The following is a 21,834-nucleotide window of genomic DNA, read 5'->3' on the forward strand; positions in this document are numbered from 1 at the left end:
ATTCGATCAGGATTAAAGGATGTGGCTTTTCTGGGGTACACAACGCTTTCAAGCCAGTACACCACTAAATGTCAGGAACTCTACAAGGCATTTGACCTAGAGGGAAGGACAGAACAGGCCAGGGTAAGTCCTGGAACAGTTTAACTCAGCACATTGACAACTGAGCTCAAGTTCTTCCCTCAATCAACATGCTCCTCCCCATGCTCTGACCCAGTGAATGGCACAAGTTCCACTCAGCTGCTGAAGCCAGAAAGCTGGGTGTTGTTGCTGGCACTTCACTTTCCTTATCCCACCCTCTATGAGTCATGTCCTTGTATAATCTCCTCCCTTTGAATACAGGCAGAAACTGTAACTTGCCCTAATCAATAGAATATGGCCAAAGTGATGGATGCCAGTCCCTTGATTAGGCTATGTTATGTGGCAAGGGTGAGGGGTGCTTCCCCTGCCTGATTATGTTATTCATATAGAACTCCCTCTTAGCAGACAGGAGTGAAGAAGTAAGCTGTCCTGTTGTGAGAGGGCCATATGTCAAGGAACTGCAGTGGCCTCAAACAGCCAGCAAGAAAATGGGGACCTTGGTGATACATTTGCCCAGGCAATGAATTGCCAACAACCTGGAAGTTTGGAAGTGGCTCTTTACCCTATTGAGCCTCTGATGAGACTGAAACTCCAGGCAATACCTGGATGGCAGCAGGGTGAGACCCTGAGCAGAAGACCCAGCTAAGCTGCGCCTGGACTCTTGGACACAAAAACTGTGAGATAATAAGTGGGTATTATCTCAAGTTATTAAGTCTGTGATAGTTTGTTGCTCAGTATGGAAAAGTAATGCAGCACCCATCCTATCCATCACAAGAACGCTTTGATTCTTTCACTGAAATGTCTTCTCTCCATCTCTAACACTCCACCCAGAGCAAGCTGTCAGCATCTCCCACTCAGACTAATTGAAAAGCCTCCTGATTTCTGTCACATTCACTGTCTTGGTCAGAGCTAGACCAAGACATGAGAGCATTCGAGGCTCTCACAATAATTTGGGATTCCTTTGAACAGATACATATACAACATTTATTCTGCAGGGATGAGAAAAAACAATTGTCTATTAATAAAAGTGGAATGACCCTCTTTTTATGCCAAAATGAGACATTCAATACATGTGATTTTTCAAAGTAGATTATTTCTTGGGAGGCACATGAAGCCACTTAAAGTTTAAACAACAATATAAATCACTCATTCTCTCTAAGTAGCACCACCCTTTGCATTATTCCAATTTGGACTCTTTCAGACGACTATGCTGAAAGGCAGTTCTTGGGCAACTTCATCTCATGATTGAGGTACAGCTTACGGATCTCACAAGAAAATTCCAAAGAGATAGAACAGTACCTGTGTGATAGATTGTAGCCATAAACTTCCCCCATCTCAGTGTGCACACCCCTGTGCAGAAGAGGTGGAGTCTGCTTCTCCACAAGAGAATGTTCCAGAAGTGATACTGTGCCAGTTGAAGGCCTAGACCTCTAGAGGTCTGGCAGCTTCTGTCTTTGCCACTTAGAATGCTGGTCTCAGATCACCATGCCGAGAAGAAGCCTAGGATAAGAGACCTTGTGGAGAGAGATGCTCAAATGTTCCACCGGAGCCCAGTCCTCAGCTAACCCAGCAGCTGAATGCAGCCCTATGAGTGAACCCAGACAAGACCGGCAGGAAAACCACACCATAAACCTACAGAATTTGTGAGAACGAATGAACCGTTGTTGGCTTTTTATGCAGCAAGAGATAATCAAAACAATCCAAAGCTAGAACCCTTGGGTGTTCTATTTTAGCCAGCCTCCAAGATGGCCCCTGAAGACCTTGTGTAGTGCCACCTCCAACCCCATGTGCACCCGGCGTGCATGCATGCACACACATACACATACACACACACAATCAGCCACCAACAGAATACAGCAGAGGTGTTGGCATGCCCTTTTGAGGCTGGGTTATAAAACTCATTGGGCTTCTGCCTTACTCTCACTCAGGGGAAGCCCAGGACCATGTATCCCTATGAAGAGGACATCATGGCAAGGAACTGAGGCTTCCTGACAACAGCCAGGGAGTGAGCTTTGAAGCAGCCCCTCCAAACCCATTCAAGCCTTCAGATAACAGCACCCTCATGAGAGATCCAGAGCCAAAATCACCCAGCTAAGCCACCTAGAACTCCTGACCCACAGAAAGTGAGAAAATACATGTCTATTGTTTTAAGCAGCATAGTTTGGGACTGTTTTGTGATGCAGCAATAGATAACTATTAGCAATAGATAAATAAATAATATATGTATTTTCCATCCGTTGTATAAGGAATCTGAGTTAACTGGCACCAGAGCTCTAACTTGATTCTGTGATGTTTCCACGTCCTCATAGATTGACCTCCTGGCATCACCAGGCTGGACTGCATGCTACTTCGGCTCCATCCCCGCCCAGGGAGACCAGAATGAGCTGAACATGCCACTCCCCTGATCAAACCTTCGACAGTTTCCCACCTCCTAGAGATGAAGTCACAGTCTGTAAAGCCCAGCACTCTCTGGCCTCTGCCCAAGGGTTACCATGTGATTTCAACACATGATCCAGTTGGTGAGGCTCCACTTTAGTGGCCAAAGAGAAGATTGGGCCAGTGGTACAGAGGAAAGGCCCGGAGATGGCCAAGGAGACTGATGACCAGATCCCTAAGCATCTTCTTTTCTTGGGGGAAACCAGATACCTGGGAAGCCATCTTTGACCCCGAGGCCTTTGTCCCATCTCCCCCTCCCCTAGCCCCAGAAGCCCACGTCCTATCTTTTAGACCTCTAGATGACTCTGCCAATCAATTCATATATATTTTTTTAATGTTTAAAGAGGGCGGAGAGACTTTTAGATTATTGAATAGAATATTTAACATTTAAGTCTGAGATGTTAGCATTTGGATCATTCCACCTATATTAGATATCCTTAGGGAATAGGTACTTGACTTAGACCTGCAAGATCAAGGGTCTCTTCAAAGATATTCCTCCCAGAATAAAAGTCTGCCCCCATATTAGTCTTGTTCCCACAGGAAACAGGTGGCGCCCTCAAGACAAGGTAATTCAAGGTAATGCAAAGGTATAGATGTAGGGGTACCACTGAAGAATGCAGTAGTCCAGGACTGGCAGGATCCAAGCTGATATCACCCCTAGACCCAAAAGGACAAAAGAAGGGTGGTGGGTAGCAGAACCCAGAAGGAAGGAGAAGAGTCATTGCAAGGCAGCCACCCTGAGAATAGTGACATTTGGTTGAGGGACACAGCAAGCCTGATGCACCTTATAAGGAGAAAATCAGGAGAGCAAATACTCTCCCATCTCTCTTTCTCTTTCTCTCCTCCTCTCTTTCCTTCCCTTCCTTTCCCTTTCCTTTCTTTCACTTCCTTACTCTTCCCTCGCCTCTCCTTCCCTCCCCTCTTCCTCTGTTTCTGTCCCTGTCTCTCTCTCTTCCTTTTATCTCCTCTGTATCTTTTCCCCTGGGCACGCTCTGTCTCTCCCTCCCCCTTCTCCTATTGGGAAACTCTGTAGACCAAACAGATGCCAGAGGGGAAAGGGGCCAACTTGAGGTGGGTGTGGAGAGGAGACATCTGGAGAACTAAATAGAGGACAGCCAGACAACCCCCTAAGATGACATCCAGTCTCTATCTTTAAGACCAAAAGCAACAAATTTCTAACTACTTTAGAACCATCCCTTTCCTTACTTTAGTCATAAGGGTTCAGCAGGATGAAGGTCCAATCAAGAAACCTTTGTCATTATTTTTAAATGGCTATTGAGAGGTCTGGCTTTTTATGTTCTGATTTCATCAAACTTGAAACTAAAGTTCAGAACTATCCAGTTCAGTACTAGAAACCAGTATTACGTAGTGGTCAAGAACATGAGTCTAAATCCCAACTCAATGACTATGAACTTGAACATAGTCTTTAGCCTTTTGGCACTTCAGTTCTGTAGTGCATACTTCTTAGAGTTGACATGGGGATTCAGTGAGATGATGCAGGTAAAGCACTTCAAACAGCAACTGACGTAGAGTTAAGTCCTCAGCTTCAATAAATGTTAGCCATTATGGTTCCAGCTGTCCATCTCTTAGCATCTCTCACTTCTAGACCTTCATACATGCCTCTCTACCCGCCTGACTAATTCTTATTTAAAACACACACACACAACGATACTCTTCATCTCCATCCATTCCAAAATCTGACAATACCAAATACTACCAAAGACAAGGAGCAGTGGGAACCCCCATACACTACTAGTGGGAATATAAATTGTTACAACTACTTTGGAGAGCAATTTGGCAATAATTGGCAAAGTTGGAGATGTCTGTATCACATCTCCCCAGCTCAATGCCTAGGAACATACCCTAAATACACCTTCACACTTGTGTGTGGGAAATATGTACAAGAACTGACATAGCATCATAGCCTGTAATAGCAAAAATACCAGAAAGAACTTTAGTGTCCTTCTACAGAAGAATGAATAAATACATTTATAATCATAGTGCATGCCAATACATTGAAAGGCTATACCACAGGTAAGATAGCTACTTTTAACGACATGGGCAAATCTCTAAAACATATTATTGTATGATACTACTAACAAAAAGTGTTCAGTCCTGCAAAATATGTTAAACATTGTTTATGGATACAGGCATATGTAGTGAAAGTGTAGAAACATGCCTAGGAAGGATAAATATCAAATGCAAGGTGATTACATTTGAGGAAGAAAGAAAGAAAATATGGAGGGAAAGAAATGGAATTGGGGTAGGCTTCACTGGAGGTTTCCACCGTATTTTTTTTTATTATTTTTTTATTTTATTTTTTTTTTTTTCAAAGAGGGAGGAAGGGAAGGAAAGACAGAGAGAAGGAAGGAAGGATGGAAGGAAGGAAGGGAGGAAGAAAGGGAAACATCTTTAAACATTTTCTTGTTTTATTGTATTTTGTTTGTTTGTTTGTTTTTTACATGGGCTGGGGCCGGGAATCGAACCGAGGTCCTCCGGCATAGCAGGCAAGCACTTTGCCCGCTGAGCCACCGCGGCCCGCCCCGTATTTTTTTTTAAGATCTGAATCAAATTTAATTGTCAAATGTAATCATAAAATGTTAATGGGTGGTGGGTACAAAGACATTTGTGGTATTAGTCATATGTTTAAACAAGCCAAAACAAAGTGAAAAAATGGGAAGCTTATGCAAGAGCCTTTGGCACTCTAGTTCCTTTTCCCTATTCCCAGCAGTCAAATGATTACCCCCTTTACTACCCTAACCCACTGTGCTGGTTTGAAAGGAAGTATGCCCCCTAAGAAAAGCCATGTTTTAATATAAATCCCATTTCTTAAAGGTAGAATAATCCCTATTCAATACTGTATATTTGAAACTGTAATGAGATCATTTCCCTGGTTGATGTGATTTAGTTAAGAATGGTTGTTAAACTGGATTAGGGATGACATGTCTCCACCCATTTGAGTGGGTCTTGATTAGTTTCTGAAGTCCTATAAAAGAGGAAACATTTTGGAGAATGAGAGATTCAGGAGAGATTCAGAGAGAGCAGAACGATGAAGTCATGAGATGCAGAGAGTCCATGAGCCAGCAACCTTTGGAGATGAAGAAGGAAAACGCCTCCTGGGGAGCTTCACGAAATAGGAAGCCAGGAGAGAAAGCTAGCAGATGACGCCGTGTTCGCCATGTGCCCTTCCAGCCGAGAGAGAAGCCCTGACTGTGTTTGCCAGGTGCCGTTTCACTTGAGAGAGAGGCCCTGAACTTCATCGGCCTTCTTGAACCAAGGTATCTTTCCCTGGATGCCTTAAGTTGGACATTTCTATAGACTTGTTTTGATTGGGACATTTTCTCGGCCTTAGAACTGTAAACTAGCAACTCATTAAATCACCCCTTTTAAAAGCCATTCCATTTCTGGTATATTGCATTCCGGCAGCTAGCAAACTAGAACACCCACCTTACCCCCAGCCCCCCTTCTCCATCTCCACCACCAGGGACTGATTTTCTATAGACTTTAGCCTAGTAGAAGGCAGAGGGGCGGCACAGGGTTAATGATAGGATTAAGTGGAGGTCAGCTGGGGACCCAAGCCTTCCCAGCTCCCTGCACACTCTGGGAACACCCACAGCCAAGTTCATAATCCCCAAACACACCTGAGAAATTATTCTCTGGAGAAAAGAGAATACTAAGATTTTGCAGGCCCAGCAAAATCTGGCACATCATCTGGTGCACCTTCCATGGTGAAGCTCATTAGTCCAGTGCTCTTCATAATCTAATATACATTCGAATCACCTAGTGATTTTATTAAAATACAGGTTCTAATTCAGAATGTTTTCATGGGGCCTAAAATTACATGTTTCCAATAAACTCCCAGATGATGCCAATGCTGCTGGTCCCTGGACCACACTGCTGAGTAGCAAGGAATTAGTCAACCAACCTTGCCCATAAGCTCAGAGCTGCAGTCAGGTTTTTAGGGTTTCATCCTTAAATATGAACAGACTGCTAAAGATAACCAGATATTTGAAGCTAGCTATTAACAATAAAGAGAGAGCCCAAACAAATTAGTATTAAAAGGGACTCAAAGAAATGGAGGCAGAGCAGAGTGCAGAAGAAAAACTAAACAAAACATGCAATAATATTCTCAGATATTATAAGACAATCCTGTCCATAAAAGAAGGCTCAAATAATGAGGGCAGGGGGTGGGGAGGAGACAGTCAGAGAACAAAAGATCTTGGAAATTAAAAATAAGAAAACTGAAATTTAAAATAGTTGAATATAATAACAAGGAAATAACCCAGAAAAATAGACCAACAAAACAAACCAAAAAGAAGAAAGAGAAAATCAAAGGATCTATCCACAAAGTCTGACATCCAAATAATATACATTCTAGAAAGAGAACAAAGAAAATAGGAAATTATCAAGGGAATAATTAAAGAAAATATCCCCCAGAACTGAAGTACATAAGTTCCATATTGAATGTGTGCTCAAAACAAAAGAATTAAGAGTCATAGCAAGGCACATCATTGTCAAATTTCCAATCAATAAGCTAAAGAGAAAATTCTAATGCTTCCAGAGACCAGGGAGACATAAAATACAAAGGATCAAGAATATGAAAAGTCATCAAACTTCTAAATTACAACAAATAAATAAATAACAACCCTGGAAGGCAGAAGAAAATGGAATAATACCTTCAGAATTACGAGGAAAATTACTTTCAAAATGAATTCAATATCCAACCCAACTACAAATCAACTGTTAGGTAGAAATAAAACAGTTTCAAATATACAAAGATTCCAATGACATAACCCCCATGTCCTCTTCTTAGGAAGCTACTAGATGAGGTGCTTCAGCAAAACAAGGGAGTAAATCAAGAACAAGGAAGACAGGACCTGGGAAACTGGCAAAACCAACCCAGAACAGCAATGAAGGAAAATCCCAGAATGACAATTGTGCAGCAAGCCTAGAGAGCAATCAATCCAAATAGAAACAAAAGCAAAGAAGGCTCTGGGACAAACAGTCTAGAGAAAAGTGGAACTTATGTATTTGAGTATATAGAAATACTATTGCTAGATTTTTTGAGTCTTAGAGCATTGTGGGGAAATGGGGGAGGCCAAGTATAAACATATAGGAAATCAAATGAGTGCGGGTAAAAAGGCAATAATTAACCCTAGGGAAAATGAAGAACTGCATAAGCTAAAAGGTATGTTTGTGCTACCGGACAAAGGCAGTGGATTCTTTGGCTCATTCAATGATCAATTCATGAGACACCAGGGTTTCAAAGAGAGAAAAGCTTATCACCAGGCACGTAGCAGGAGATCAGTTGCCCTATCGGCCCAAAATCTGTCTCCCTGAACTGCAGTAATTCTGATAGCTGTATAGATAAAAACAGACAGGCAGGGTTTAGGATAATGAGCACAGTGGTCCCAGATGATGTAATTAGAGGGATCTAATTATTGAGCACGCACAGATTGATTACATGCAATTACAGATTGATTACATGATCATATGTAAGAAAATGATGATCTTAATATGATGATGGGCATGATTTTTAGTATTATAATGAGGTCTAAGTGACTTGTAGTTTAAAGTCTGTTACTGCACGTTGTCAGGCAGGCCCATTTTGGTTAGATCCAGTCTCCGTAACCAAGATAACTTTGGAGTTGGGACGGGTCAGTTCTGGACTGACACAAGCCCTTTCATTAATAAATATTAGGGGCTGTCTTTGGCTATTATAAGACTCTGAAGTTGAAAAACTGGATAAATGGGTACAAATGAAGGTGAGTCACAAGGCTGAGGTTTCTGTTTGTTTTTTAGTCACAAGGTTTTTACAATCACAGGGGCAGAAGATAAAGGCTATACAATCATTATCAAGAGATCAAGGAAGCTGGATTACAATTTAGAGATTTCAGGTGTTTCCCTCTGACTGCTCCAAGATAACAGAAAGCAAAAAAAAGAATATATAACAATTCAGTAATCAAAATCATTCCATAAACCCTAATTTCTCAGTTACAGTTACAGTGCATTTCTTGGCTCATCAGTGATAAATATTTGCATACTAATAAATATTGATTATTGTTTAACCAAAAATTGTTACACAGTTATGTAGGGCTGGGATAGGGGAAGCGAAAGTAGTAGAGCCAAGTTACCTATTTGGTCAAAAGTCAACAGATAATGCTTAAAATTAACAAACCAAGAAATAGTGGTATAAACATTTATTCAGAAACGGAAAGGTAAATAGAATAAATATCTAAAAACCCTGAGGGTATTGCCTCTGAAGAGTGGGCCAGGAAATTGCTTTTATCATTGCAAGCCTTTTTAGTACTAAATGTATATGCTTTTAAACTGTGTATATGCATTATTTTAATACAATAAACATTAATGTTAAAACATTAGCATATAACATTTAATTTGGGGAGCTATGCAATTTCTGAAGTTTATCCACCGCAGTAAATAAAAAAACCGGTTCTAAATGGCTGTCTTTTTGATATGGGCTAGCTTTTTGGTTTTTGGATCCCTTCTCCCTACAGAGCACTTGGAAAATAAATTATTGCATGTAGTAGCACTCAATTAAGTTTATTAACTTCTTGGAGGAGGGAAAATACAAATCAAGTCACATGGGCAGAAAGTACAGCACAAAGATGAGTTCAGATCCCGCACACGAATGAGTATGAAACTGCTCGAGTATGAAACTGCTGGAGCAGAGATATAATAAGGTAAGGGGTTTCAAAGCCAGAGAAAACTACCCGGAGGAAGCTCCCGCAGGCACAGAAATGGAGGCAGGACAGGAATCTGGGGAGGCACATCTAACTCGCCTATTCACCAGGGTGACTTCCTGCTCCTTTCCTTCGTTGCCCTTTTAACAATTTATAATTATATATTTGAGTGGTTTTTGGCCAGTTTCTTTTACCAGACCCTGAGCTCCACAAGGGAAGGACCCCATCTATTTCGTTCACCACTGTATCTTCAGCACACAGCCAGAACCTTCTAAGTATCTGTGGGAGACAGGAATGCACTACGATGCCGCTGGGCAGTCTTTAACGTGGAATGAGGAAGGGACACAGAGAACGAACAAACCGGGAGAAAAGAAGCCGGATGGGAGATATCAGGAGCGATTTACTTTTGGGGTCTCTGAAAGGACAGGACCGGAAGGGGAGGCTGGACCTCTGGAACAAGCGGAACGGAGAATCTGAACACTGACGCAGGACCTGGGGAATGACAGGTAGGGGACAATCTTGAATCAACTGTGAACCGGCTTTGTAGGAAAACAGAGGCAGGGCGGCGGTAAGACGCCTGCGCACGCGCCGCCTCAGGCCACCTACCCCTCCCACCCCACCCCCGGCGTGCCTGCGTGCCTGCGTGCGCGTGCACGAGGAAGATCCGAGCGGAAATGGCGCCGCGGGGCCGCGCGTTCGGGCGGTGAGCGGAAGTGGGTGTGAGAGCGGAAGTGGCCGGCTAGAGCCGGGGGCTGGGCGGGGATCGGGCTTGTCGGTGAGGCGGCGGCGGCGGCTCGGCAGGCGGGTTCAGGCTTCGGGGGCCAGGTCTGTCGGGTGGGTGGTTGTCTCCACAGTGAGTGCGTGCGCGGGTTAGCGCGCGTGTCTTCCCCTTCCCCTTCCCCTGGTCCCTGTCCCCTTCTCCCGTACATCCTACCGCACCCAGCCCCTCTCCTCAGGGGGCAGCAGGGCCGCTCCCTCCGTCCTTTCCTCCCTTACCCACCCTTACCCGCCCTCGTTTCTCCTTCCCCTGCCCGGGGTAGCCGCCGCCATGATCCTGCTGGAGGTGAACAACCGCATCATCGAGGAGACGCTTGCGCTCAAGTTCGAGAACGCCGCCGCCGGGTGAGCGCATGGCTGGGGCCCTGGGGGTGGTGGAGGAGCAGAACCGACCCCTCGCCAGTCTCTGGTGTCGTCCAGCCTCCCCCAGACCTGAAGGAGAAGGATGGTGGTCTGGCAGGGTGGGGGGCCGCCCGGTAGACGTGGGAAGAGATTGGGCGCGGTGGGGTGAGGGGCAGAGATGCGTGGGGCGAAGCTCGGAGGAGGGATGCGGAAGCTGTGAGTGGTCAGGAGTGCGCCTGCCAAAGGGCAGAAGTCCTTTGGGGCGTGAGGGCAGTTGGGGTCGGAACTCTTCTTGGAGGATCCATTTGCCCTCTGAAGCAAGGAGGGGGTACCACCTCCCTCCGTCGTGCTGGTCATTGTTTTCTACGTCCGAAGAGAACCCTTTTGGTTTTGGAATTGGGTTGAAAGGAGTTTTCAGGGATTCCCAGAACTGGAGAAGAGAAGATGCATGCCCACATCACCGCCACCATTCTTGCTCCCTACCCCCACCGCCTCCTCCAAAGGTGTAGGAGAGAAGGTTGAAAGCATTTGCTTGCTTCACACCCATTCTCTCTCCCTAGTCAGATCCAGTCTTGCAACCGGAAAAACGCGATCTGTCTAGTTTCCCTTCCCCGACCCTATTGTGAGAAGAAACTGGCCATCTTGTTGCATATTTCTCAAGCAAAGCTAATAGCCCTTCAATCCACACCCCTTCTTTATCTGTCTTTGAAGTTCTCGTAGTCTTTATCAGGTTGTTTGTCTTATAAATTCTTATACAAGACCCTTGGTTTGTGATTTCTTCTGCGGTAATCCTGGCCCAGTCTAAAAAGTTCTTAGCCTTCTTTACTGTTGGCCTTTTTAAATATGGGCATAGAACGTATTTCCAAGACAGTCTTAGTCAAATACAAGAACCAATAGAAAAGAACCCCTCCTCCAAAGCTGCTTTGGTTTTCTAATATAAGCTTAGAAAAGTGGCCTGTGGCTAGTACTTTGCCTCATTTCCCCATTTGTGAAGCTGGGGTTTCACATTTTGGTTTTATAGTTGAGAAAATAATTGCAAACTGAGTCTGATGAACTGGGAACTAGAAATAGGAAAGTAAGTGCTTGGAGATCTACAAATGAAAGAGTATTGGCAGAGGGGAAATTCTAAGTAGTCATAGTGAACTTGTGGTTTCAAGGTAGTAAAAAAAATTAAAAGGGTACTTTTAACAGACTACTTAAATTGAAAATATAGTTTATTCTTTCTCCTTTGTAAGACACCAGATTTTATCTGTAAAACAAAGCATGACTTTCCTTGAAGTAACACATGCAGTGAGCATTACCATTTGATGCCAACGCCTGCAGTTGCTTATATTTTAGGTTAACTTCTTGTCTTTAGCCTCTTACCAATTCCTTTGCGTTTTAAATACTCAAGTGAATCAGCCCGAGGTTTTATTTTGGGCAATTGCTGTGTACTTTTTTGAGCACTGTAGCACATAGGAGGAAGTTGAGTTAACTTCTGCATTTTCTCAACCGATTTTAATGCATTTTCAAGTCTAGACTAGCAAAGAATGAAACTTGGCGGCTGCAAGATAAATGTCTGTGTATTTTCAAGTAGAGGCATGCCTTGTAATGTAGGAGTATGTTCACATCTACTTGGGTATTATTAACTTGTGATTACAGAATGTGACCCACTATTTGGACCTTCAACTTTCTTTTTCTTTTAGAAAATTGCTCTTAAAACTAGCAGCTAACCTCTTCAGAGGAAATAAAGCAGGCCCTTAAATCAAGAAATCATAAATTAGAACTTCCAGGACAATTGTTAGAAAGATACACATTGTAGGAAAGTTGGATGTGGGGGGTGGGCTAGTTTTGACTTTTATTCTGGTCCATCTTCTTTTTGAGATGTGACTTTAAATAAGTAGACTCAAAATCTATTCTGCTGAAAAACAGTTGAAAAGTGACCATGATACTAGGCCCAGTAGGTAGGGCTTTTCTGGGATTGCAAATATAACAACCAGCAGAAGCCTGCTTCCAAGTCAAGTTTGAGTTTCCAGGCACACCAGTAAGATGAGGTAGCAGGAAAGAAGTTAGATATTTTATTACAGCACATGCCTATGCCAGAACTTCCAGCAAAGGATGACTGGTGTGATGATCATAAACATGTATGGGATTCCGCCAATGTTCAGCACCAAGACAAGAGCAGAGAAAAGAGGGCTTTTTAAGAGACCTATTGGCAAGGTTATAGAGAAGCTGTTAACGTAGGGTTGGGTGGGAGATCAGAGAAATATTAAAGAGAAGCAGTGGCTTGGATTTGAAAGGCTTTGCCAGTATGCAAGCCTGCAAGGAGAGGTCAGCTCCAACCTGCTTTTACACTTCTCAGAGCAAACCAAATGAAGAAATGAGGGTTCAAAGCAACCTTTTCCAGAATGAATCTTCCAGCTCTGCGCTGTCCAGCACAATAGCCACTAGCTGCATGTGGCTATTTATGTTTATGTAAAACTTAATTAAAATTTAATTAAACTAAAAATTGAGTTCCTCAGTCATGCTAGCCACATTTCTGAAACTTGTGACTATTGAATCGGTCAATGCAGATGGTGAATATTTTCCTTATTGCGTAAAGTTCAGTTGAACAGTACTATTCCATCTACTGAAAATGTAAGCATGAGTTAGTCTTTAAAATAGTTCTGTGGTGTATATGTATATATACATGTAGAGTACAGTTGCTTTAATTTTCCTTTGGGGGTTGATATTTTTTAACGAAGACTCTCAGAACATCCTACTGGATCTTCTTGCCTTATGGTATCCTACTAAAAGTCTCAGTTTTCTTCTGGGTAAAGCAGGTCTGTCATCTAACCTGTTTAAGTGGATACATTTGGTCCTGATTAGCTTTTAATTTGGTAGCAGTTCACACAAAGGCTAAGATTCATTGCAAACAGATCGTATTTTATTTTTTTCCCACCACATACCTGGAAAAGTTGTTTATTGAAACAGTCCTTACACCCTCACAAAATGATAGTTATTGGTAAATTGTCTTTCTGACAACCTTCAAACTAAGAGGTTGCAACTGATTAAAAAACTGTACCCAACACTGCACGTAACCACATATTCAGGTCTTATCAACATCAGCGCCTTTTCATTTAGGAATTCTTACCCAGATCTCCAATTAAACCAGAAGTAATATGGCAGATTAATTTCTCTTGTTACATTATACGCGCCAAGAACCTTTTCAGCCTCAGAAGCTAGGCTTGGCTACTTAGCTAGAGTCTGGAGTCCACAATTGAGGAAATGCTGTCAGATGAGAATTGCTGTTGATTTTAAGTACATGGTGGCTCCTTGCCACAGCCTGTGCATATTGTGGGGAGCTTTGGTTCTCTGAGGGGGAGTGAAGCTCAGTAAGCAAGCAGTGCCAGTTGGGGTGGGCGAGGATGTGGGAGGAATTTGAGAAAGGAATAAATTAAATCTTGCTGCTACCTTGTTCTCATTCCCAAATATGCTGCATCTGTCCTCAGAGAGACAGACTGGTTTGAAATGATTTGGAATTAGGACATTGTTTAAGCTTTTAGAAGAAATGGGATGTAGTGGCTGGCTTGCTAAGGCGATCTGGATGGTCTTTTTACAGGTTGTTAACACACTGCTGCTTGTCTTCCAGCCTCCTTGGGACCAGTTTGGGGATGAAGCCCCAGAGCTACATTTCACCAAACTGACAGCTCCTTATGGAGTTTTGTTTTCCCAGTATCCTCAATTTATGTATGGGCAGTAAATGTTTCTGAAAGGAATGATCGAAGCCAGTGTCATGATTCCTGCTTTCTTTAAGAGATTATCACTTCTCTGACATTGTGTGAATCAGCTTTTAGTTCTTTTGTTCTCCATATTGTGATATATGACTTGGCAGAGATAGTAAGACTACCTCTTATCTAATGTCCATTTTTTGTACGCTTTGCTCAGGTAGAACGATGAAAGCTTTATATAGGATTTAAAGGAAAGTGATCAGAAACCTTTATAGTGAGAAGAATTCAGTAATACCTCTAATTCAACTCATGGAAGGGATAACGGAAGAGGGATAAATGCCCAAGTAAGGAGTTGGATCCTAGGATGCATTCAGGAGTAAAAAACGCCAAGATCCTTAGTGAAAAAAAAAGGCCTAGGTCATGCATTTGTCAAGAGTCCTTTATTGACTGACCAGTTCATTCCAGAAACTCGTTAAAAAGGAGGAGAAGAAAATTTTTTCTAGAAGATTTTAAGAATTCCTCTTGAAACCCATTTGAATGAATTGAATATCTTTTAGTGTTTTGGGCTATCCATTCAGTAACCCTGAGGATTTATCCAGCTGGCTTGTTCTAGGATTCTAGAGATTACAACAGTCTGACATTACTAAAGAGTTATCTATTTCTCCTTGTACTGCTAATCAATTCCTGGTTCTGGGAGTTACCATTATCCCAAAACCTCTCTCAACTACAACTTCAAAATCTGATTAGGAGAAAAAAACTAATTATTGATCACCTTCTGTGAACCAAGCATTATGCTATATACTTTAACATGGTTTCATTTAATTTCACAATGTTCCTGTGTAACAGTTCCCGTTTACAGTTGAGAAAACTAGGGCTTTGGTGGAGGGAGTAAACATTTAATGAGTAACTACTTTGTATGAAGCACTGTGCCGGCCACTCTTCACTTGTGATTCTTGCGGCCACTCTTCACTTGTGATTCTTGACCTTGTTTATGATACAACACACACAGAATGTGAAAATATTTGTATGGTACATTCTGACAAATGGCTAAGCCTAGAGACCCTGCCACTTAGCTGCTCTCAGGGCTCATCACAGCACATCTGTAATGAATTCAAGAAACACTGGTTGGCAAACTACTATACATATCTCACTTACTCTGCACAACCTTGTGAGGTAGGTATTTTTATCCCCAAGTGTAGTAGAGGAAACTGACTTTTGTTGACATTTGAGTAACATTGCCTGTGGTTATATACCCAGTAAGTGACAAAATTTGAGTCAAATGGTCAAGACTGAAGGGTTTGCTTTTTTGATTAAGCTCACCCCCAGTATCTGAAACTTTAGCAAATGACTGAAGAGTTAATCATTTATCTTTGGGGTCTGAGTGGTACATTTCCCGTCAAGACCAGTGTTAATCCCCTCTATTTCCACTATTTTAAACCACAGAAGTAAATAACAGACACCTAGTCTTAGAATTGAGAAGGTTCTATTTTGTTTATTTCAAGCTTGGTACAGTCTCCTGTTGTGGCACAGAGTTCTTAGACCTCTGACTCCCACATGACTTCTAATGAAGTTTCCTTTGGCCTAATGCTCTCCTCAGCAGCCTTTCTCCTCTAAAACCTTTTGTGCAGCCATAAATTATAAGCTAAAATATTAATGCCAATGACTTGACAGATATTCCTAAGCCAGGCAACAAACCACTTAGTATGGATTTCAGAAACTTCTCCCCACAGGGAATCTGTGCTCAGGGAACTTTATGACTTAAAGAAATTGAGAATTTCAGAGAATCAAAATATTTGCAACTTAAACCCTAAAGTTATTTGTATTTGATTTTTCTCAGGTCTGTTGATGAAGCATTTTACAGGGAGAGTGATCAGGTGGTTGGCTGAATTAAAACCTAAAGTTTAAGGGCGGGCCACGGTGGCTCAGCAGGCAGAGTTCTCGCCTGCCATTCTGGAGACCCTGGTTCGATTTCCGGTGCCTGCCTATGCAAAAAAAAAAAAAAAACAACTAAAAGTTAAAACAAAAAACCCAACCACATGCAAAGCAATGAAATATAGACTTATAAACCCCCGCTTGACACAGCCAGACTTTCCCAAGAAGATATGCCTCAGTGGTTTTTACCTTTGTGCATTGTCTTAATATTTCCTTCAAATGGACAGTAGATGGATGTTTCTACTTCTTCCATCTTTGCTCTTGGTTTCTAGAGGTGAGGAATAATCGTTGGGCATTCATTGCCTTAGTTTCCTGGCTACAGTTTCAAAATGAAAGCTCAGTAGCAATTTAAATATTCAGTACAGTTCTCTTCATTGCATTCTGAACTCATTGCCTCCCCATAAACCCACTTGATTCTTAGACATCTAAAGTGCTTTTCCTAAATCATGCGGATGGCCATGAAGCAGGGTAGAATTTTGTGTGTGATTCATTGAGACTGATATTTTAGCAGGACTAACATATGTTTAATCGAAGCCAATTTCCTTAAAAAGCACTGTTTACCTTAGCACCAGTTTTTTTTTTTGTTTTTTTTTTTTTTGCATGGGCAGGCTTCAGGAATCGAACCCGGGTCTCCAGCATGGCAGGTGAGAACTCTACCTGCTCAGCCACCGTGGCCCGCGTAGCACCAGCTTTTTAACAATCATAAACTACATTATATATTCTGTTATTTCCCAGCAACTCTAGAGGGCAACTCAGTCTTGGTTCTTTTTACAAGTGAGGAGTCAAGATAGGTGGCTGATTGTGAGGTCTTGAGCAAGTTAGTTCAGAAATAAATGTGAGTTTGTATATCTTGTCTGCTACCCATAAAACAGAGTGGAATCACTTGTTATAAATAGCTGATAAAGCTGTAGAGTCTTCCTTTGCTTTTCTACCACTGGGCTTTGAGGAAAAGAAGGGAAAGCATGTAAAGTAGCTTTTCACTAGGGTTAATTAACCACTATTGTTTATAGCTAGGATGTATGTCCTGACTTCTAGGTAATAATTCACAGCATTTATCAACTAGAAGTCCCTGAATCGGGAATCACCCAGAAAGTGCTAGGCAGTCATTGCCTTTCGCAGGATAACTACTTTCAGGTCTGCTTTCTTGTTTTATCTTCAGCAATTTTCTGAGGTAGATAAGAAAACAAAGACTTATGTTATTAATTAATTTGTTCTAAAACATGAACCTGATGAAAAAGCTAAAGTTTGAAAACAGGTGTCCTGACTATTCTTCTCATGTTATTTTTAGTGTTATTTTGTGCTACCCTTCCTATGCAAGTACAGAGCTGGAATTTTAAAAAAAAGTCTCCTAGAGTAGAATCAGGTAGAAGAAGGCTTCACAAAGAAGAGTGGTAAATCCTTTGCTGATGTAAAGGAAGAGGGAAAGATATGGGGGGCACTTAAAAGATTGCCCAGGTACTTTGAAATGGAATTTAACATGCTGTTTTATCTTATGACCTGAAATCATCCTTTCACTTTTGAGCAAATTAAAACCGTTCTACATTGTAGTAAATGCCCCACTATATCTTGGAGTAGGCATTGGCCAAAAAGTGGCATTTTATGGCTCACATATACAAACATATGTGTATCATGTTGTTAAGGAATTCAGAATTGAAGGCAAGCACCAACTGCAGCAAGAAATTCCATAGTAGGTGAAAATCAAAAGCTATAGATACCCTCCTTCCTTTTTATCCCCCACATTTAGCAAATGCAAAGATTCCCATGCATGAGAAAATTGTTTGCTTGAATTGGCAGTACACTTAAGATTTATACAGAGTGGTCTGATAGTAATAAACCTCAGTCCCCTTGAAGGCAAGCAGCTATAAAATTATCTTAAGTGAGTTTGTTTTGTTTTGTTTTGTTTTGTTTTGCAGAAACAAACCAGAAGCAGTAGAAGTAACATTTGCAGGTAAGTAGTAATATTTCAACCTTGTTAAGAAAAGGCATAATATAAAAAATAGAAAACAAAATTGTGCCTAAAATAAGCTTTGACATTTTGGTTACTGTCTTTTTGTTTTCAAGTCTTTTTGAGGTCCTTAACTTAGATGTTCATTTCATTTATTTAATCCATCGATGACTGATATTGGAATTTGGTGAGCTATATAGTTTCCTGCTGATATCTTAGCAGTTGAGTTTAATTTTGTGGTACCAACTAAAAGTTTTTGTTTTATTTTTTAATTTGGAAAATACATTATTATCTTCAAGTAGCTATCATTTAGTTTGCCTGGTAGAATAGTGGGGAAACATCAGAACGTTAGAGATTTCTTCATCATGTCAGCGAGAGATGTTACTGCTTTCTGTTCTCTAAAGAATTAGGTGTTGATGCTACTCACTTGCTGTGTAAACTTTGAGGAGTTACATAATCACTGTCTATAAAATGAGGGTATTTGAGTAGATGATCTTAGAAGACTTTACAGCTCTGAAATGCTGTTACTTGGAGTCCAGGTACCATCCTCTCCCTTTCTACTAACCAGCAAAGCCAGATCCCCTCCTGTGACTGTCATGCCAGCTCCCTAGATTATGGCACTCAACATCTAGTTTCAGGAAATACACAGGTAATACACAAAATCCAATGAAGAGATAAGCAAATGCTTACTTATTTCTTGTTTGTATCTTAATTCAAATAAGACAGCAATTGGGGGAGACAGTAGGGAATATATGAACACTTGACTGGTTAATTTATATTAAATTGTTAAATATTTTTAGAAATGACATTGGTATTATGAGTGTGTGTTTTAAAAAAAAAACAGTTATCTGTTCTTCTAATGATTCATTTTGAAGTAGTTGTGGTTGAAATGATGTTTGGGACTTGCTTCAGAATAAATTTTGGAAGGAGGGGTTGTATCTAAATGAAACAAGATTGATCGTTGTTGAAGCCTCCCAGTGGGTAGGGAGTTTCATTATACTATTCTTTCTACTTTTATACATGTTTAAAATACATCATCATAAAAGTAAGAATAGCTGTGTGATTTTAGAAAAGAGCAAAGTACTCAGCAATACTAACCTAGTGTTGCACTGACATTCCCCACAGATTTAAAATAAATGCCATTTTACTTATCTACCTTCTTAAAAGGGGGTTTGCTTGTAGCCTGCAGTAAGGTTGGTGCTTAGAAAAATAATTCCCCTCTTCCAGGTTAAGCAGTCTTTAATTTCCTTTCCTCACAGATTTTGATGGGGTCCTCTATCATATTTCAAATCCTAATGGAGACAAAACAAAAGTGATGGTCAGTATTTCTTTGAAATTCTATAAGGAACTTCAGGCACATGGTGCTGACGAGGTAAGTTCCACATCATTTTCCTTAGGAGTCTTGTTTCCTCCTTACCTTTTGCTGGTAGCTTGCTACTCATAGAAATCCCATGGCAGTGAATCATCCTAACCTTCTTCATGATACTGGCATGGCACTGGGCAGTCTGGGCGACTTACTCACCGCACCAGCTGTTCTTGAGTCCATTTCCCATAATGGTGTAAAATAAACAAGGGGGATGCTTCCTAGAATAGGTCTAGACTCTTTGCTTGCTTTTTATTCTGGAGAAATAAAGATGTTCTACACCAAGCATAATAACTTTATTAAGATTTTAAAGGAATATGCTTGCCTTTTTTCAAATTATGTACACACCAGGATTTTCTACAACAATAAAAACAAAAACAGCCTTAGTCCTCTGAAAAGGTAGCAAAGAATACTTTTTCTTGGCAGTAAGATACAGCTCTTGCAAGAATGAGTTCCATTCTATTTCTGTAACATTGTCAAAGCAGATGTATAATTTCTAGCCTGTTTAAATTTTATAATCTTAATTTCACATTCTGGAAGTTGGAATATAAATCTGCCCTTTAAAATTTTAAATTTAATGTTCTTTAGAGGTGGCTTCTTTAATATTTCCTCTGCCTTTAACTACCTTAGCATCCCTTCTTACAAAGGAATGTTCATATGTTATGAAACTCTTGATGCCCTGTTCACTGACTCTGATAGCTAAAGTAGCATGTTTGGTTCCTACTGAACTATACTTGCTCTAGGGAGAACCATTTATGGAAGAAAAAAAACGCTGTTACACCAGTATACGCATGTTGTGGTTGGGTCGCAAAGCAGGAAGCATGACTCAGTTCCTGAATCAGTTTTCAAATATTTCAGTTTTAACAAACTAGGTTCTCTTTAATCTGTTGAATGAGGAAGGAACAACCATTTCTATTATTTTTCTTTCTGAATAAGAGTAGTAGCCTTTGAATTATTTAAAATTTATGTAATACAAAGAGTGTTTAAGGGAGATGATCAAAAGTACAAGTTTTTTGGTATGGAAACTAAAATTGATGTTAACCAAACAAAATACTAAGAGTCATAGATAGTCATTTCTTTATAAATTAATTAATCAAATGCAATTAATTTTTCCCATAACCTAAGTTGAAAGGAAGAGGAAAAGTTTAGAGAAGTTGGATTTAGGGTTATTTTATCTGAAAAAGAAAAGCTTCAGAAGGAAGACCTAAATCATCTAAAACATATGAAGTACTCTTACATAAAAGATGATGGCTACTCATTCCTTACCAGATAAAGAATAAGAAGAAACAAGTGGCTTTGACAGCTGTGCTTTATATTAGCTACAGGATAATTTCCTGAAGACAACTGTTTGAACAGACAACTGAAAAATTATATATTTATTCTCCCTAGATAATCCTCTCTCTCTAAAGGTTTAGGTGTAATGGTAATCATTGAAAGGGAGAGGAAGTGTTGAGCTGGTGTTCTTAAATCTCTTTTCATTCTGTGCTGTTCTTAACAATGAACTCCAGAACACTTTGCTATTCTTGTAGCTACCACAAGGGTCAAAGAGCCAACAAACCCACCCACTCGAGTGGGTGGAGTAAGGAACATTTACAGTGTTAGAGCAGGGTGTGCAGTAAATGGCTCCCTGGGTTAGTTAAACAGTGACCAGCCTGTGATAGCTGCAGGAGCTTACTTCTTTGTCACAAGCTTCTTTAAAGATAGAAACACCCTGCTGTTAGGGTGGGAAGGTCTGCTGATGATGAGTGGCTTCAGGTTGGGAGAGAGGGTGCAGATTGAAAAGTAAATCGTTGTTAAAAGCACAAGTGAAGTAAACAGGGAAGCCTTGTCTGGTTTTGCCAAGGGGAGGAAGCAAAGGAGTCGGATGTGGTATAAATGTGGCTCTGAGATCCTCTTAGATCTCAGAATATTAATTTAGTAACCTTAAATCTTTGGGGCTATTGTTTTTCCCATGTCTTATTATCCTTTCCTTCAAGTACCAGTAGTTCTTAGGGTACAGAAGTATGGCTCAGAGGCAGCATGCTGGTTAAAATTGCTGTAGGATATACATGCTAGTTTTTCTCCCAAACTTTTTAGAAGTGGTATGTGGGACACTTGAATGTCAATTCTCTGTGCCACCATCTGTCTCTGTGACCTTGAGCAGCTCCCTCCAATACCTTTCCTGTAGAAGAGATTCCTCAAAGGTGGCTGGATGCTCACCAAATAGGAACTACATACATGTGGCATTACTTATCCTTTGCCTTTATATAAACAAATGTGATCATTGATTCATGCTTTGAGGTCCACTCTATTGTCCAAGTTTTGCAGATTGAGAATTTCTTCCAACCATAGGAAAAATGGTTAAATAAATATGTGCAATATTAAGAAAATATTGTTCAGTAGACTATCTGCAGCCATTGCAAAGGATACTTGAGAACGTGGGGAAATAATTTTTTCAAATAGGGTATAAATATATGATTTGCTCCTGTGTGTTTTTATTTTAATGCATAAATTAAAAATAAAATTAGAAGAGAACATCAGTATTCATTCACTTATTGCATGTCGCTGTATGTAGCCATTGCCCTGGGCCCT

At 40.9% G+C, this 21,834-nt stretch overlaps 1 protein-coding gene and 1 long non-coding RNA gene across 10 annotated transcripts in view; one reads left to right on the plus strand and one right to left on the minus strand.

Moving 5' to 3' along the window:
• Positions 1-9,059: 9,059 nt before the first annotated feature.
• On the minus strand, positions 9,060-10,340 carry LOC143678085 (uncharacterized). The gene is made up of 2 exons (XR_013173060.1): positions 9,855-10,340; positions 9,060-9,707 (listed from the first exon to the last, which is right to left on the minus strand). It is a non-coding gene; the product is annotated as an uncharacterized LOC143678085 (long non-coding RNA).
• ARPC2 (actin related protein 2/3 complex subunit 2) overlaps positions 9,426-21,834 on the plus strand; it is a 44,189-nt gene continuing 31,780 nt past the window's right edge. The window contains exons 1-5 of one of the 9 annotated variants that reach the window (XR_013173059.1): positions 9,426-9,721; positions 10,256-10,337; positions 16,564-16,599; positions 17,869-17,903; positions 19,160-19,272. Coding sequence is in view for 8 of the 9 variants with exons in the window: in XM_077155096.1 (XP_077011211.1) it covers positions 9,715-9,721; positions 10,256-10,337; positions 16,564-16,599; positions 17,869-17,903; positions 19,160-19,272 (273 nt within the window). In the remaining variant the exon portion in view is untranslated. Of the gene's footprint in view, positions 9,722-9,927; positions 10,050-10,255; positions 10,338-16,563; positions 16,600-17,868; positions 17,904-19,159; positions 19,273-21,834 lie in introns of those variants that run through there. The other 8 variants (XM_077155096.1, XM_077155097.1, XM_077155098.1 and 5 more) reach the window with 8 other exon arrangements.

Source organism: Tamandua tetradactyla, chromosome 3 (assembly GCF_023851605.1).
Source record: "Tamandua tetradactyla isolate mTamTet1 chromosome 3, mTamTet1.pri, whole genome shotgun sequence".
Lineage (NCBI taxonomy): Eukaryota > Metazoa > Chordata > Mammalia > Pilosa > Myrmecophagidae > Tamandua > Tamandua tetradactyla.